At 32.8% G+C, this 14,298-nt stretch overlaps 1 protein-coding gene across 1 annotated transcript; it reads right to left on the reverse strand.

The window, feature by feature from the left end:
• Nucleotides 1-384: 384 nt before the first annotated feature.
• LOC139891419 (uncharacterized protein At4g15970-like) lies at nucleotides 385-9,648 on the reverse strand. Its single transcript, XM_071874391.1, has 4 exons — nucleotides 9,392-9,648; nucleotides 8,931-9,293; nucleotides 695-1,179; nucleotides 385-559 (listed from the first exon to the last, which is right to left on the reverse strand). The coding sequence occupies exons 1-4, from the start codon at nucleotides 9,632-9,634 to the stop codon at nucleotides 487-489; spliced, it is 1,164 nt and encodes a 387-aa protein (XP_071730492.1). The 5' UTR covers nucleotides 9,635-9,648; the 3' UTR covers nucleotides 385-486.
• Nucleotides 9,649-14,298: the final 4,650 nt, after the last annotated feature.

Raw genomic sequence — 14,298 nt, forward strand, 5'->3', positions numbered from 1 at the left:
AATCTTGTGTTGTGTATTGTTCTTATTTCTTTACTATTATTGTTGGGCTGGGTGGTGGGAATTAGTGAAGCCGTAATTTTCCAACATACCATGTATTCTATATCATGCTACTTAATTGAACTATTTTAGATTTTGTATGTATATTTAAAGTAATCATCACTATTAAAGGTTAATTATATCATGCTACTTGAACTATCCTAGCTTGTTCAACTATTCTTAATTTCGCCCTTATCTTGTGATAAACATCACTATTAAACGTTGAATTATTAGCTTAGATTGATCACTAATTAAGTTTCTAGCCTATTACTTTGACTCAATAATTTGCAATCAATGTTTAATCCCTTCGATGAGCACAACATAATTAAACATCCAAATAAATCCATCTTTACTTTACCATTTGAATGTACATATATAAGTCTATCATATCATATTCAATACAATTTCTTAATTAAAAATATAACAACATAAAAGATATAGAACAAAAACTTATAATTGCATCTTCCTTTGTTGGTGACCATCTTTCTTCTTAGCTGCAGGATGTGGACGACGAAAAGAACCCCTGCTTATGATTAACCATTTCACCATGAAACATTATTATTGTGAATACAATGAATTTATCAATATAATCACATCAATTTTAATGTATACAAACAAAATTAACAAAAAACATGAGCTTAAGAACGAAAAAAAATACCTGCATAATTGAGGAACTGTCCAGGAACCATGATACACATTGGTTGTTGTTTGATTTGCAATCAATTTAGTATATTTTCGCCAATCATTTAACATGGCTCCAAGATCATGAACCTTGTTCTCTAAACCAACACAACAATTAGCATGCATTGTGCACACTTTATTTAGATCTTGACTAGGTTGACAAAAGCCACCAAAGTAAGCGGTATCCAAGAACCGAATTTGTAATCCAATATCTCTCACAAAAGGACTAAACTTGATCTTATTGAGAACATCTTGATCATGACCTGGGTTAGTGAGTCTTGATTCATACCAAAACTTGTAAAATTGAATTGTTTTGTTGTTTGATTTCACATACATAAAACCGCTATTTGGGTGGTTTCTCAAGTCAAATCGATTTCCATTGAAGTTATCACAAGATATTTGGATGTCAGAATCGTTTTGAAGCTGTAAAAATGGATCTCTAAACCACATTATATCTGCATCCTGAATATACAGAGGGATTAGTCAAACAAAATAAAGTCAAACTTGTCACTTTGAAAGGCGGCTATAGATTCTACGGTAGGAGTTAGTTATGATAGTGGTCACGACCTCTATACAAAATATATATATCGTTATAAAAGTTAAATTGGATTTTAATTTTATTATTATTATAGAATTATAGATATTGTATAATAAATTTTTTGAGTATAAATATGTGTGTTATGAGTTTATAAAACACACACTAAATATATTCTCTCATATTCTCTCATATTCTCTCTATATACTTATTAGTCTACAGTCAAGAACTATGTCACTAAAGGTAGTTATAAGCCTACTGAATTATAACACGTTATCAGCACGAAGTGCTCCGTATAATCAAGGTTTATCTAAGCAAGCACACGTCACTAATCAAGGTAAGAAATTATCTAACTTTTATTAACTTCACTAACATTTATATTTATGTTATTTAAGTTATATATGGTCGGTTAGACCGCCTGAATTATATTTCTGTAAGCTAACTTTTATTAACTTCACTAACATTTATATTTATGTTATTTAAGTTATATATGGTCGGTTATACCGCCTGAATTATATTTCTGTAATCTAACTTTTATTAACTTCACTAACATTTATATTTATGTAATTTAAGTTATATATGGTCGGTTATACCGCCTGAATTATATTTTCTGTAATCTAACTCTTATTAACTTCACTAACATTTATATTTATGTTAATAAGACCTCATGATTGTACGCAACACGTCATTTGACAACACGGTACTTTATGTACGCAACACGTCATTTGACAACACGGTACCATGGGTCGAGATTAATTCCGATCAATACGAATACGATGGGGTCTTTATATGTTATCTTACATTTATGATTACTTATGCAATTAATCATTATTTATTTCATGCATACTAATGTTTATTCTTAAATTTATAATCTTAAAAGTTAAAATAAGAAAAAAAGTAGTTTGTATTTTTATTAAAAGTAAATCTTAAAAGTTAAAATAAGAAAAAGTAGTTTGTATTTTTATTAAAAGTAAATCTTAAAAGGTAAAATAAGAAAAAAGTAGTTTGTATTTTTATTAAAAGTAAATTTTAAAAGTTAAAATAAGAAAAGTAGTTTGTATTTTTATTAAAAGTAAATCTTAAAAGTTAAAATAAGAAAAGTAGTTTGTATTTTTATTAAAAATAAATTTTAAAAGTTAAAATAAGAAAAAGTAGTTTTTATTTTTATTAAAAGTAAATCTTAAAAGTTAAAATAAGAAAAAGTACTTTGTATTTTTATTAAAAGTAAATCCTAAAAGTTAAAATAAGAAAAATATATTATAATAATATATATTATAACTTAATATATATTATAATAATATTATTAATAATATAATATGAACCTATATTCTATCATTCCCTTATGGTTTTATTATTTGTAATCATACCATTATTCATTTGTTTGCTACTTATGAATCTAAACTAATTCTAATTTCATGTTGTTATTTGTCTATAAAAAAAAATTGATATGATTATCAGCCAGTGACAACAGAAAATGAAAAATATTTAAGTATCACTGATAAGAATCGTGTAATTGAAAAACTACCAAGACTTCATTCTGGTTTACATTATACACATATAAATGTACCTGAAGTAAATGTGGTAGTTAAAGAAAAATCATGTGATCCTCTAATGATCAGTTTGTGGCATGAGAGATTAGGCTACCCAGGATCAACAATGATGAAAAGAATAATACAAAATACACATGGACATCCATTGGCGGATCAAAGGATCCCTCATGATGCACTTATCCCATGTACATCATGCTCACTTGGAAAGTTGATAATAAGACCATCACCTCTTAAGGTTGAAAAAGAATCACCAATGTTTCTTGAAAGAATTCAAGGTGATATATGTGTACCAATTCATCCACCATGTGGACCATTTAGATATTTTATGGTTCTAATAGACGCATCTAGTAGATGGTCTCATGTTTGTCTATTATCAAGTCGAAATATGGCATTTGCAAAATTTCTTGCTCAAATTATTAAATTGAGAGCACATTTCCCTGATTATACTATTAAAAGGGTGAGACTAGATAATGCCGGTGAGTTTACGTCTCAAGCATTTAATAATTTTTGCATGTCTATTGGGATTATTGTTGAACATCCTGTTGCCCATGTGCATACACAAAATGGTTTAGCTGAATCATTAATTAAACGATTGCAGCTAATAGCTAGACCATTGATAATGAGAACAAAACTCCCAGTATCTATATGGGGTCATGCAATTTTGCATGCTGCAACATTGATTCGCATTAGACCAAGCGCAAGTCATACATATTCTCCCTTGCAACTTGCTTTTGGCCATCAGCCAAGTATTTCCCACCTTAGAACATTTGGTTGTGCAGTTTATGTCCCTATCGCACCACCACAATGCACTAAAATGGGTCCTCAAAGAAGGATGGGAATATATGTTGAATATGAAACATCTTCAATAATAAGATATATTGAACCCATGACGGGTGATGTTTTTACAGCACGTTTTGCTGATTGTCACTTTAATGAAACATTATTCCCTAGATTAGGGGGAGAAATAAAAAATAAAGAAAATGATGTTTCATGGTGTGAACCTCAATTAATGTATCTTGATCCTCGCACAAAAGAATGCGAGACCGAAGTTCAAAAAATAATGCATATGCAAGAACTTGCGAATAAATTGCCTGATGCATTTACAGATACAAAAAGAGTGACTATATATACCATCAGCAAATGCTCCAGCTCGAATTGAAATTCCAAAAACTGGCAATAATGTCATTCTTGAGTCTTTGCCACACCAGAAACGTGGGAGACCAATTGGTTCCAAAGATAAAAATCCTCGAAAAATAAAATCAGCTGATAATGAGGTAAAAAAAAGTGTTCAAGAAGAACTACAAATCAATACTCCTTCTGCAGAGGAGATTGATGATGTCAATACAGAATTTTCAATCAATTATGCACATTCAAAAATATTATGGAACCGAAATGAAATGAAAAATCTTGATGAGATATTTTCATATAATGTTGCATATGACATCATGAATGATGATGATGATCCAGAACCAAAATCTGTCATAGAATGTCAAAATAGACATGATTGGGATCATTGGAAAGGAGCAATACGAGCTGAATTTGAATCGCTCAATAAAAGAAAAGTTTTCGGATCTATCATTCTCACACCTAAAGATGTGAAACCTGTGAGATATAGATGGATTTTTGTGCGAAAAAGAAATGAGAAAAATGAAGTTACAAGGTATAAAGCTAGACTTGTAGCTCAAGGTTTTTCTCAAAGACCAGGAATTGATTATGAGGAAACTTATTCTCCTGTTATGGATGCAATTACTTTTAGATACTTAATCAACCTGGCAGTTTCTAAAAATTTAGAAATGCATCTCATGGATGTTGTGACTGCTTATCTTTATGGATCACTTGATAGTGATATATATATATGAAGATACCAGAAGGATTTAAGGTATCAGAAGCAACCAATGCAAAACCCAAAGAAATGTACTCAATCAAGTTACAAAGGTCTTTATATGGATTGAAACAACCGGGTCGCATGTGGTATAAACGATTAAGTGATTACTTGATAAGCAAAGGGTATACCAATAATCTTATTTGCCCATGTGTTTTCATTAAGAAAACAACATCCGGATATGTGATCATAGCTGTTTATGTTGATGATCTTAATATCATAGGTACAAATAAAGAGATCATGAAGCCATTCAACTTCTAAAGAAAGAATTTGAAATGAAAGATCTCGGAAAAACCAAGTATTGCCTTGGTTTACAAATTGAACATATGCCTAATGGTTTACTTGTACATCAAACAACATATACTGAAAAGATTTTAAAACGTTTTAATATGGACAAGGCAAAACCATTAAGTACTCCTATGGTTGTTAGATCACTTAATGTTGACACTGATCCATTTCGTCCCTGTGAAGATCATGAAGATATCCTAGGACCAGAAGTACCATATCTTAGTGCAATTGGAGCTCTTATGTATCTTACAAATTGTACAAGACCTGACATTTCTTTTGCAGTTAATTTTTTGGCAAGGTTCAGCTTAGCTCCTACCAAAAGACACTGGAATGGGATCAAACACATATTTCGATACCTTCGAGGAACTACTGATTTTGGATTATTTTATTCTAACGAATCGAAACAAGATTTGGTTGGTTATGCAGATGCAGGTTATTTATCTGATCCACATAAAGCTAAATCTCAAAATGGATATGTATTCCTAAATGGAGGTACCGCAATATCATGGCGTTCTCAAAAACAAACACTTGTTGCAACATCATCAAATCATGCCGAAGTGATTGCATTACATGAAGCTACTCGGGAATGTTTTTGGTCGAGATCAATGACACAACTCATTATTGAATATTGTGGACTAGAACGCGATAAAAGTCCAACAACTATCTATGAAGATAATGTAGCTTGCATAACACAGATGAAAGAAGGGTATATCAAAAGTGACCGAACGAAACACATACCTCCTAGATTCTTCTCATACACTCAAAATCTCATTAAGGACAACCAGATTGAAATGAGATATGTTCAGTCCAGCAAAAAATCTGCTGACCTTTTCACCAAAGCACTTCCAACTGCTATTTTCAGAACACACATTCATAATATTGGCATGAGGCATGTTCAGAAGATGTAACAATTCAGGCGTTGCCTACTTGAGGGGGAGTCAACTCTATGCTGCACTCTTTTTCCCTTAGCTAAAGTTTTATCCCAATGGGTTTTCTTTAGCAAGGTTTTTAACGAGGCAGTACTAGTTATTCTCTAATAAAATTGTCATCCAAGGGGGAGTGTTATAAAAGTTAAATTGGATGTTAATTTTATTATTATTATAGATATTGTATAGTAGATTTTTTGAGTATAAATATGTGTGTTATGAGTTTATAAAACACACACTAAATATATTCTCTCATATTCTCTCATATTTTCTCTATATACTTATTAGTCTACAGTCAAGAACTATGTCACTAAAGGTAGTTATAAGTCTACTGAATTATAACATATATATATATATATATATATATATATATATATATATATATATATATATATAGGGGCACGATCCATGGATAAGCTTAAAAGGAATACAAACCGGATAAGCAAAATAAATTTTTTTTTTTTGAATTTTTTTTTACATTCATAAATCTGCATTAAAATGCACCTCTAATCAATTTTTTTCATAAAAAAAAAAGTTCAAAATCTTTCAAAAATCGATGATGAATGGTAAAATTAACCATTCATCGGGTTAATTTATCATTCATCTTGTTTACGATTAATGATAAAATTAATCAATGCTAAAAAAACCAGATGAATGGTTAAATTAACCATTCATCTGTTTTTTTTATCATTCATCATAAACAGATGAATGGTTAAATTAACCATTCATCTGCTTTTTTTTAGCATTGATTAATTTTATCATTCATCGCGAACAAAAATGAATGATAAATTAACCAGATGAATGGTCAATTTTTACCATTCATCATCAATTTTTACCATTCATCATCGATGTTTACCATTCATCATCGATTTTCGAACGATTTTGTTCAAAAACTTTTTAAAATTTTTTCGTTTTCTTCTATTTACATATTAAAGGATCGTTTTTTTTAAAAAAAAAAATTTGAAATTTTACTTATCCAGTTTGTGCCCCATTTAGTGCTTATCCATGGATTGGTCCACTATATATATATATATATATATATATATATATATATATATATATATATATATATATATATATATATATATATATATATATATATATATATATATATATATATATTGATGACGTAGGGTTTGGCCCAATTAGGGTCTACGCAATTAACTTGGGCCTCAAGTCAATTAACCCTAATTCTCATCTATAAATATGGGGCAAAACCTACATCAAGTTCACAATCTCCCAATCGCATACAACTCTTACTCTCTCAATGAAAGCACCACCTCATACGATCATTCGATCACACCGCAACGCCGCCACCGCAAGTCCGCAACGCACACGGCAGTTATCGCCGGATCTTCTCCACGATCGTCTTCACGATCGCAACTCTAGGTTTTTACCTACGGGTCTTGTAGGGTTTTTTCTCCTTTTGCCGTCGATAGGGTCCGACTATCGACCGGCGGGCAATTCGTTGGCCACCCTCCCGAGATCATCATCTCGGGTACGGGTTATTCACGGTAACTGGACCGGAGATCAACGACGTTGACGCCTAAAAAAACCCTTTCGCATTGATGTCCGTGTGTAGGTTTTCCCTTGGAAAAAATATGCATAAACAATTGGCGCCATTCGTGGGACTCGATGCATTATGTCTCGTGTTTCTACCATCTATCGTTCGGTTTGAGAAGGTTTGTCTTTTCTTGTTGAGCTTTTAATTCGTTATATGCGGTTTAAGTACATGAATATTTAGCGCAGATGTTCGCGCGCTTGGGCAACTGTCCACACTCTTTTGTCCAGGTTACGCACGCTTTGCGCACAGTTTTCCGCGACTTTAGACGCGATTTTCATGCGGTTTTACGCATGCTAGTTCATGCGGTTTCCCCACGCATTCTGCATGCGGTTTTTTGCGCCTATGTTCGCGGGTTTACGCACAGTTGTTTGCGCAGGCTCCTGTGAACTTATTTTCCGCAGCATAATGAGAAGTTCGATACGATACTTGACAAAAATATCATACCGAACTTGGGGGACTTGATGACGTAGGGTTTGGCCCAATTAGGGTCTACGCAATTAACTTGGGCCCCAAGTCAATTAACCCTAATTTCCATCTATAAATATGGGGCAAAACCTACATCAAGTTCACAATCTCCCAATCGCATACAACTCTTACTCTCTCAATGAAAGCACCACCTCATACGATCATTCGATCACACCGCAACGCCGCCACCGCAAGTCCGCAACGCACACGGCAGTTATCGCCGGATCTTCTCCACGATCGTCTTCACGATCGCAACTCTAGGGTTTTTACCTACGGGTCTTGTAGGGCTTTTTCTCCCTTTGCCGTCGATAGGGTCCGACTATCGACCGGCGGGCAATTCGTTGGCCACCCTCCCGAGATCATCATCTCGGGTACGGGTTATTCACGGTAACCGGACCGGAGATCAACGACGTTGACGCCTAAAAAAACCCTTTCGCATTGATGTCCGTGTGTAGGTTTTCCCTTGGAAAAAATATGCATGAACATATATATATATATATATATATATATATATATATATATATATATATATATATATATATTAAAAATGGGTATTTAAAACCCTTAAGAATAAATGACATTATAATTTCTGAGTTAGATTATTTACAAAAATTTTGGATTTTGACTTAAAAAGTCAATTTTCGATAATTAAGAGTAAACCTTTTTAAAGCTAACCCTTTCTATGCTTGTACACTACAAGAAAGTAAGCTTTTCAGTTGGACTATCTCGGACGACGTATCGTCCATTCGTTCGTACAAGCCTTCTCAGATGACCTGCCATCCCGGATGTGTCGTCCGGGTAAGTTACTCGTAAAAAGGTTTTCCGGACGAACGTTGCCAACCTTTCCGGAAGATAATGGGGCCCACTTTGACTTTTTGTTTAGAAACTTGACGACTTTTTCGGACGACATGATGTCCGGAATGAATATTAAAAAAACATTTTATTAAATAATAAAAAAATATTATAAATTACACCTATCTAGACGAAGGGGAGCTACACATACCGTGAACACGAAACTATATCCTAAGTCAAGAACAGTGTGTAGAAAATTAATTTTTTCCCACACAATCTTCAAATAATCAGCTGCCATAAAATATGCTTCTTCTGAAAAGTCTACACCAGGGGTTTTAAGATAGTAACAATGTGGATGCAACTTTAAGCAACGAGTGTAAGCGTTTTGATCCAACGATACAACGACCAAGTGTTTGAGAAACTTTTCAGTTTGATTACCACTTCGAAAGCTCTCTAAAAGTAAATCGAGCGTACTATTTGGTACGGTCCATGCTTTGTTTATACTTGTTATTATAACTGTATTAGTATCCATCGACGCATGTTTTAATATGCTTTTCAAGTCTGCAGAATTATCCTGCCGTAAAATTAAACAAGGGTTAAAAAGAAATTCTTCTGAAATTGTAAAATTGGCAAATTAACAAAAAAACACAAGCGGTTTATATGCTCAATTACCGAATTTGTACGATAATCACCGGCAACGATAGTTTTGTAGAAGCTATAAAATGGAAAGGCAATAGAAGAGTTAAAAATAAACAAAGTTGTAAGAGCCACAATGACAAAAATAACCACCATCTTTGGAGTTTCGTTAAGAGGCGGCAGGTGGCGGTGGAGGCTGAACTCCGGTGACAACGACGGTGGTTTATCATTTTGATCTCCGGTGACCACCTTGTTGTTGCTACTACTCTCTTGAACCATTGTAAGATATGAGGTAACTAGTTCTTTTACGTGAGTTAGTTGTTCTATATTCTTATGCATGAGAACATTTATACACACAATTAAAATCTACAATAATAGTCCCTCAGTTTTCGCTTTTATTTCTCTTTTCTTGAAATTAAAGATCATAAATTACGAGAAAAAAGGGGAAAGGGACACAAGAAGCATAAGAATGGAGCCTCAATATAGTGTTTGTCATGAATATTTTTGCTTTCATATACTATTAAAATTCACATTTTTCTTTAAATCATGGTTAAGGTGTTTTCATAACTTGGTATAGCAAACGTTTTTTGTAAGAAAAAAAAAATCCCTTAATTTGGTCAGTTTTAGTGGCTTTTTCTCTTTTTGTAAAAGAACATGAATTAAGATCAGAAACAAAAGTAAGGACACATGAGCCTTGGTGAGCGATTAGCATGATCAATTACATCAATATTTTAATAAATACTATTCCTAATATAATAAGTATATATCATTATCATTATATTGTCGTTAATTCGTTATGTGAAAAACTAAAGATTTGTAAGTGCTACATGATAAACTAAAGAAACGTAAGTGCTACATGATCAATTAGACAATTTTGTTCCAAATATGACGAAATATAAAAGATTTGGAGTTCTCAAAGAAAACAGAACAAAATCAAACTATTTGAATTTTCTACAAAATACTTAAAGTCAAGTTATAAGCCATTTGAATTTTCTGCAAACTGATTTTTGACAAATCAAAATGAGTCATCTAAATTCTAAATTATGTGTAATATGTACAGAACCACACAAACTTTGTAATTATTTAATTTTTATGTAATTAAATGCAACAAATTACATATTAAAGTTTTTTAAAGCTATATCATTGAATAACAAAAGTTTAAAACCAAAAATTAAATGCTAAATCATAAATTATATAAAATGTTCATATATTCAGAAAGGGGGATGATTCTAACACACCCTTTTTTGATTCTCACACACCTATTTTAACTTTTTACTCTTCTAATAATACTCCATTTCTTTAAATTGGTGTGTGAGGATCAAAAAAGTGTGTGTAAGAATCATCCCCCATTCAGAAACACATGTGCACATAATATTTAATTATAAAGACAAGTTATAGGTTTTCTCAAGTTCTTTTATGTTTGATCATAATCTCCATTAACATTCTTATGTGATTTAATCCACCCAAATGTGAAAATCTTTATAACTTAATAGTTCTCGCGGTTCTATATGTTTTTTACTTATCATTTCAACTTGATTACTTTAATCCTCGGTCAATCAAAGAGTATTTTTATTATAAATTTCGTAGATGATCGGTGTCGAAAGGCCAACCAAAAATGATCTAATTACTCTAACTTAGCTAGGGTAAGTAGGATTCGTTCCACCAGAAGTAGTTGTTAAAAGCAAGCAATTCTCATGATTTGATTTTATAATTAACTAAGATGAACTAAATAAATGACTACTTAGGACAATAAAACTAAGAAATTGTAAACTTAAGCAAAGAATGTAAACAGCTAAGCAAAGAACGGGATTTGTAAACAATAATTAAAAGCCTTTACTCCTTTTCAACCCCGATTAGACATGCATACATCAAACAAGTCATGTGCTACTAAGTTCTACTCAAATATCATAGACAAGAACTCTTGAGTTTCCTAAAGTAACTATCTTGGGTACGATTATGACACTTACACACTTGTCTTTATCCTTAACTAATTAGCACTAAGGTGGATTAAACACAATATGTTAAGCAATGATAATGGTCTTGAAATAATAAACAATAATCAACTTACATTAAATAAAACTTAATCAATTCACAATGTTCATAACACACAAGACGTAAGCATTACAATATTGCAAGTCACACAAAACGTGAATGAATAATACATATATTATTGTTCATGAAAGGAATAAAGTAAAAGAGACTAATCACTCATGTTGAAGATGAACATGATTTCTTGAAGTTGTATGAAGAACACCTCCTTGATCTTGACTTGAATCCTTGACAATTGATGATGAATGATGTGTTTGGGAGTGTTTAGGGTTCTAAAAACTGAGATAAAGTATTTATAATTTGTGGCTCTTAGGTTTAGTATTTATAGGAAACCAGTGACTTAATCCCCAAGCCAAAAACCCTCAAATTCGGCACCCAGAAAACTGCATCTGCTCGTCACCACCGCAATTTGCGGTGGTGGGACCAAAATTTACTGTCTTCGTTGACTCCTCCGCAAAATTCCACCGCAATGTTGTTGCCAAACTGGTTCTATTTGCAAAAGATGACCCACCGCAAATTACGGTGTCAGGACCGCAATTTGCGGTCTTCCCATTTTCTGCCACTTTCTTCGTCTTTAATCAGCTTTTTGCTTCAAATATCTACAAACCTGAAATACACAAATATATATCAAAGTTACTTGATTTCCATCTAAACATGGACAATTTCATTACTTTTAAGTACAAATGATCGCGTCAAATAATGACCGATCAAAACTCCCACACTTTGCTTTTGCTTGTCCTCAAGAAAATCTGTTTTTATCCACAAGAACAACAAAACCTAGGAGATCTTCTTTTTACAATTCAAACAACTTCTTGAAAAACAAATTTGACTAACAATTGAGATGTAAAGACAGTTCGGGTCAATCTCTCAAACCTGAAACAATTTCAACAACTTCCAATACATAAACCACAAAACTTCTCCTCATAAAACATATTCCTTAATTTTAAATTCCAAACGCTATTCATAACATCATAATCCTCAATCATTTTCCAATCATCAAATTAATCAATGCTTAAAACTAAATTAATGATAATATTTACCACAAACTTTTTCACAATCAACACTTAACCATTAATCAATACTCACATACCTAGGTAACATGTCAAAAGAAACATAAAATGGGTTAAGTTACATTAATATTAAGTGCATAAAGGTTCGTTAAAAATGTTTAAGTTTCGATTAGACCAATGAACCCCATAAGTTTAGTTTGCAATACCCTATATCATAAGCTGGGTGAAAAGGATGTTGGTTACATTGCCCATTTATACAAGGCATCACATGATGGGTGTTGGGTGTGGTAAATATCATTGCCATAACTTGTGATATAAAGACTTCCGTTCGACCTTTGCCTAGGAAAGAGTTAAACTCAACAAGGGTTGTAACATTAGTGTTATTATGGTTATGCACTTACGTACTAATGAGTAAATCATGGAATCCAAAGTGGAACCTAGAAAACCACTCTGAGTCAAAGTAATTAAAAAGCCACAAACACTATAATATGATAGCCAGTTATAATTGAAATTCTAATTTAAACTAATTATGTCTAAGCAAAAGTGATTTGCATTGTCACCTAATGTTACTAAATCTAAACAGGAGAAAGTAAGATTAAATTCGACATTAATAACCAAAAATAAAGGTAGGAATGGGAAATTGGTTTTACTTCGGGTTGTTATTCTAAAGGTTCAAGCTGCTAATGATAATTAATTGTTTCTAGCACACATTGTACTAACGACTTGGGTGGACTGACTTATAAATTGTGTTAAATAAAAATGGTTTAGAAATCCTAAGGTGTTTATTTATCATCCATATTACCTAAATTACAGCAATGGGATCTCATTTTCATCATCGGTTTTCCTCAAGCACTTATATACTTAGAATTTATAGGCCGCGGTCAATAAGGTCAAAATTATCTAATAAATCACCTAATACTTGTAATTCCATCATTTGATGATTTCCCGGTGGTATCCCATTCCTAAACCCGTGTGTAAAATGAGAAGCATCTCCACAAATTTCACATATTTCTTGGACCTGTACAACATTACAAGCAATACCCTGGTTTGGGCTGTTAAATATAAGCATTTTTAGTTCATCTAACTCTTGCTCAACGTTCCTTGATGACCCTCCCGAGTTAGACACATGATTTACCCAGGCCGTATTAGGGTTCTTCCTACTAACCGAAGCTTGAGTTTTGGAAACCTTACTTAGTTGTTCAAAGAAAGTCCATTCTTCATCACTGTTTCGGGTCATGAATGCCCCACCACTAGCGACCAATAGAAATTGTCTATTTTGTAAGTCCAAAATATCATAAATTTTTTTTGACCTATTCCCATTTTGGTATCTCGTGGTGTGGACCAGCTCTAAGTAATTCCTTAAGACATTCGTACACTTCATGAAATAGTTCATCAGGCAATTGTCTAAAAGATTTAATTTGCGTACACATGTCCGAGGTCTTACTTATCAGGTAAAACTCTTCAAGAAAGCGTTTTTTCATCACCGCCCAAGTAGTAATACTTCGGTCGGGTAAGGATAGGAACCAACGTTTTGCCTTGTCTTTTAATGAATAAGGAAATAGGGGTGTACATCTTTGTCGGTGAACCCATTTACGTAGTTTGTAGCACATATTTCATTTAAAGTCGGTGATTTGCGCATATGGTTCTTCATTACCCGTACCTCAGTAGGTAGGCAAAAAAACAATTAATTGAGGTCGAACCTCACATCGTCGGTTATTTCCCGCATTCAGAGCGGGAAAACAATGTGTGAGTGATGATCATAATCACCCTGTTGGTAATATGAGTCCACCCCTCTTTCTTGTTCTTTAGTTCGTTGAACAAAGATCTCCTATTCGTCTTCAGAGTCTGACTTAGGTGAATTTGATGGAACTACTTAATGTGATT

This window comes from Rutidosis leptorrhynchoides, chromosome 2 (genome assembly GCF_046630445.1).
Source record: "Rutidosis leptorrhynchoides isolate AG116_Rl617_1_P2 chromosome 2, CSIRO_AGI_Rlap_v1, whole genome shotgun sequence".
In the NCBI taxonomy this organism is placed as follows: Eukaryota; Viridiplantae; Streptophyta; class Magnoliopsida; order Asterales; family Asteraceae; genus Rutidosis; species Rutidosis leptorrhynchoides.

Bases quoted from the DNA above. Each gene is read 5' to 3' on its own strand.
- LOC139891419 (XM_071874391.1), bottom strand. From the start codon at position 9,634: ATGGTTCAAGAGAGTAGTAGCAACAACAAGGTGGTCACCGGAGATCAA. The intron at 1,180-8,930 runs GTATGTGTAGCT...CTGTATATTCAG, and splicing joins GATATAGTTTCGTGTTCACG to GATGCAGATATAATGTGGTT. The intron at 560-694 runs GTATTTTTTTTC...AATCATAAGCAG, and splicing joins ACAGTTCCTCAATTATGCAG to GGGTTCTTTTCGTCGTCCAC.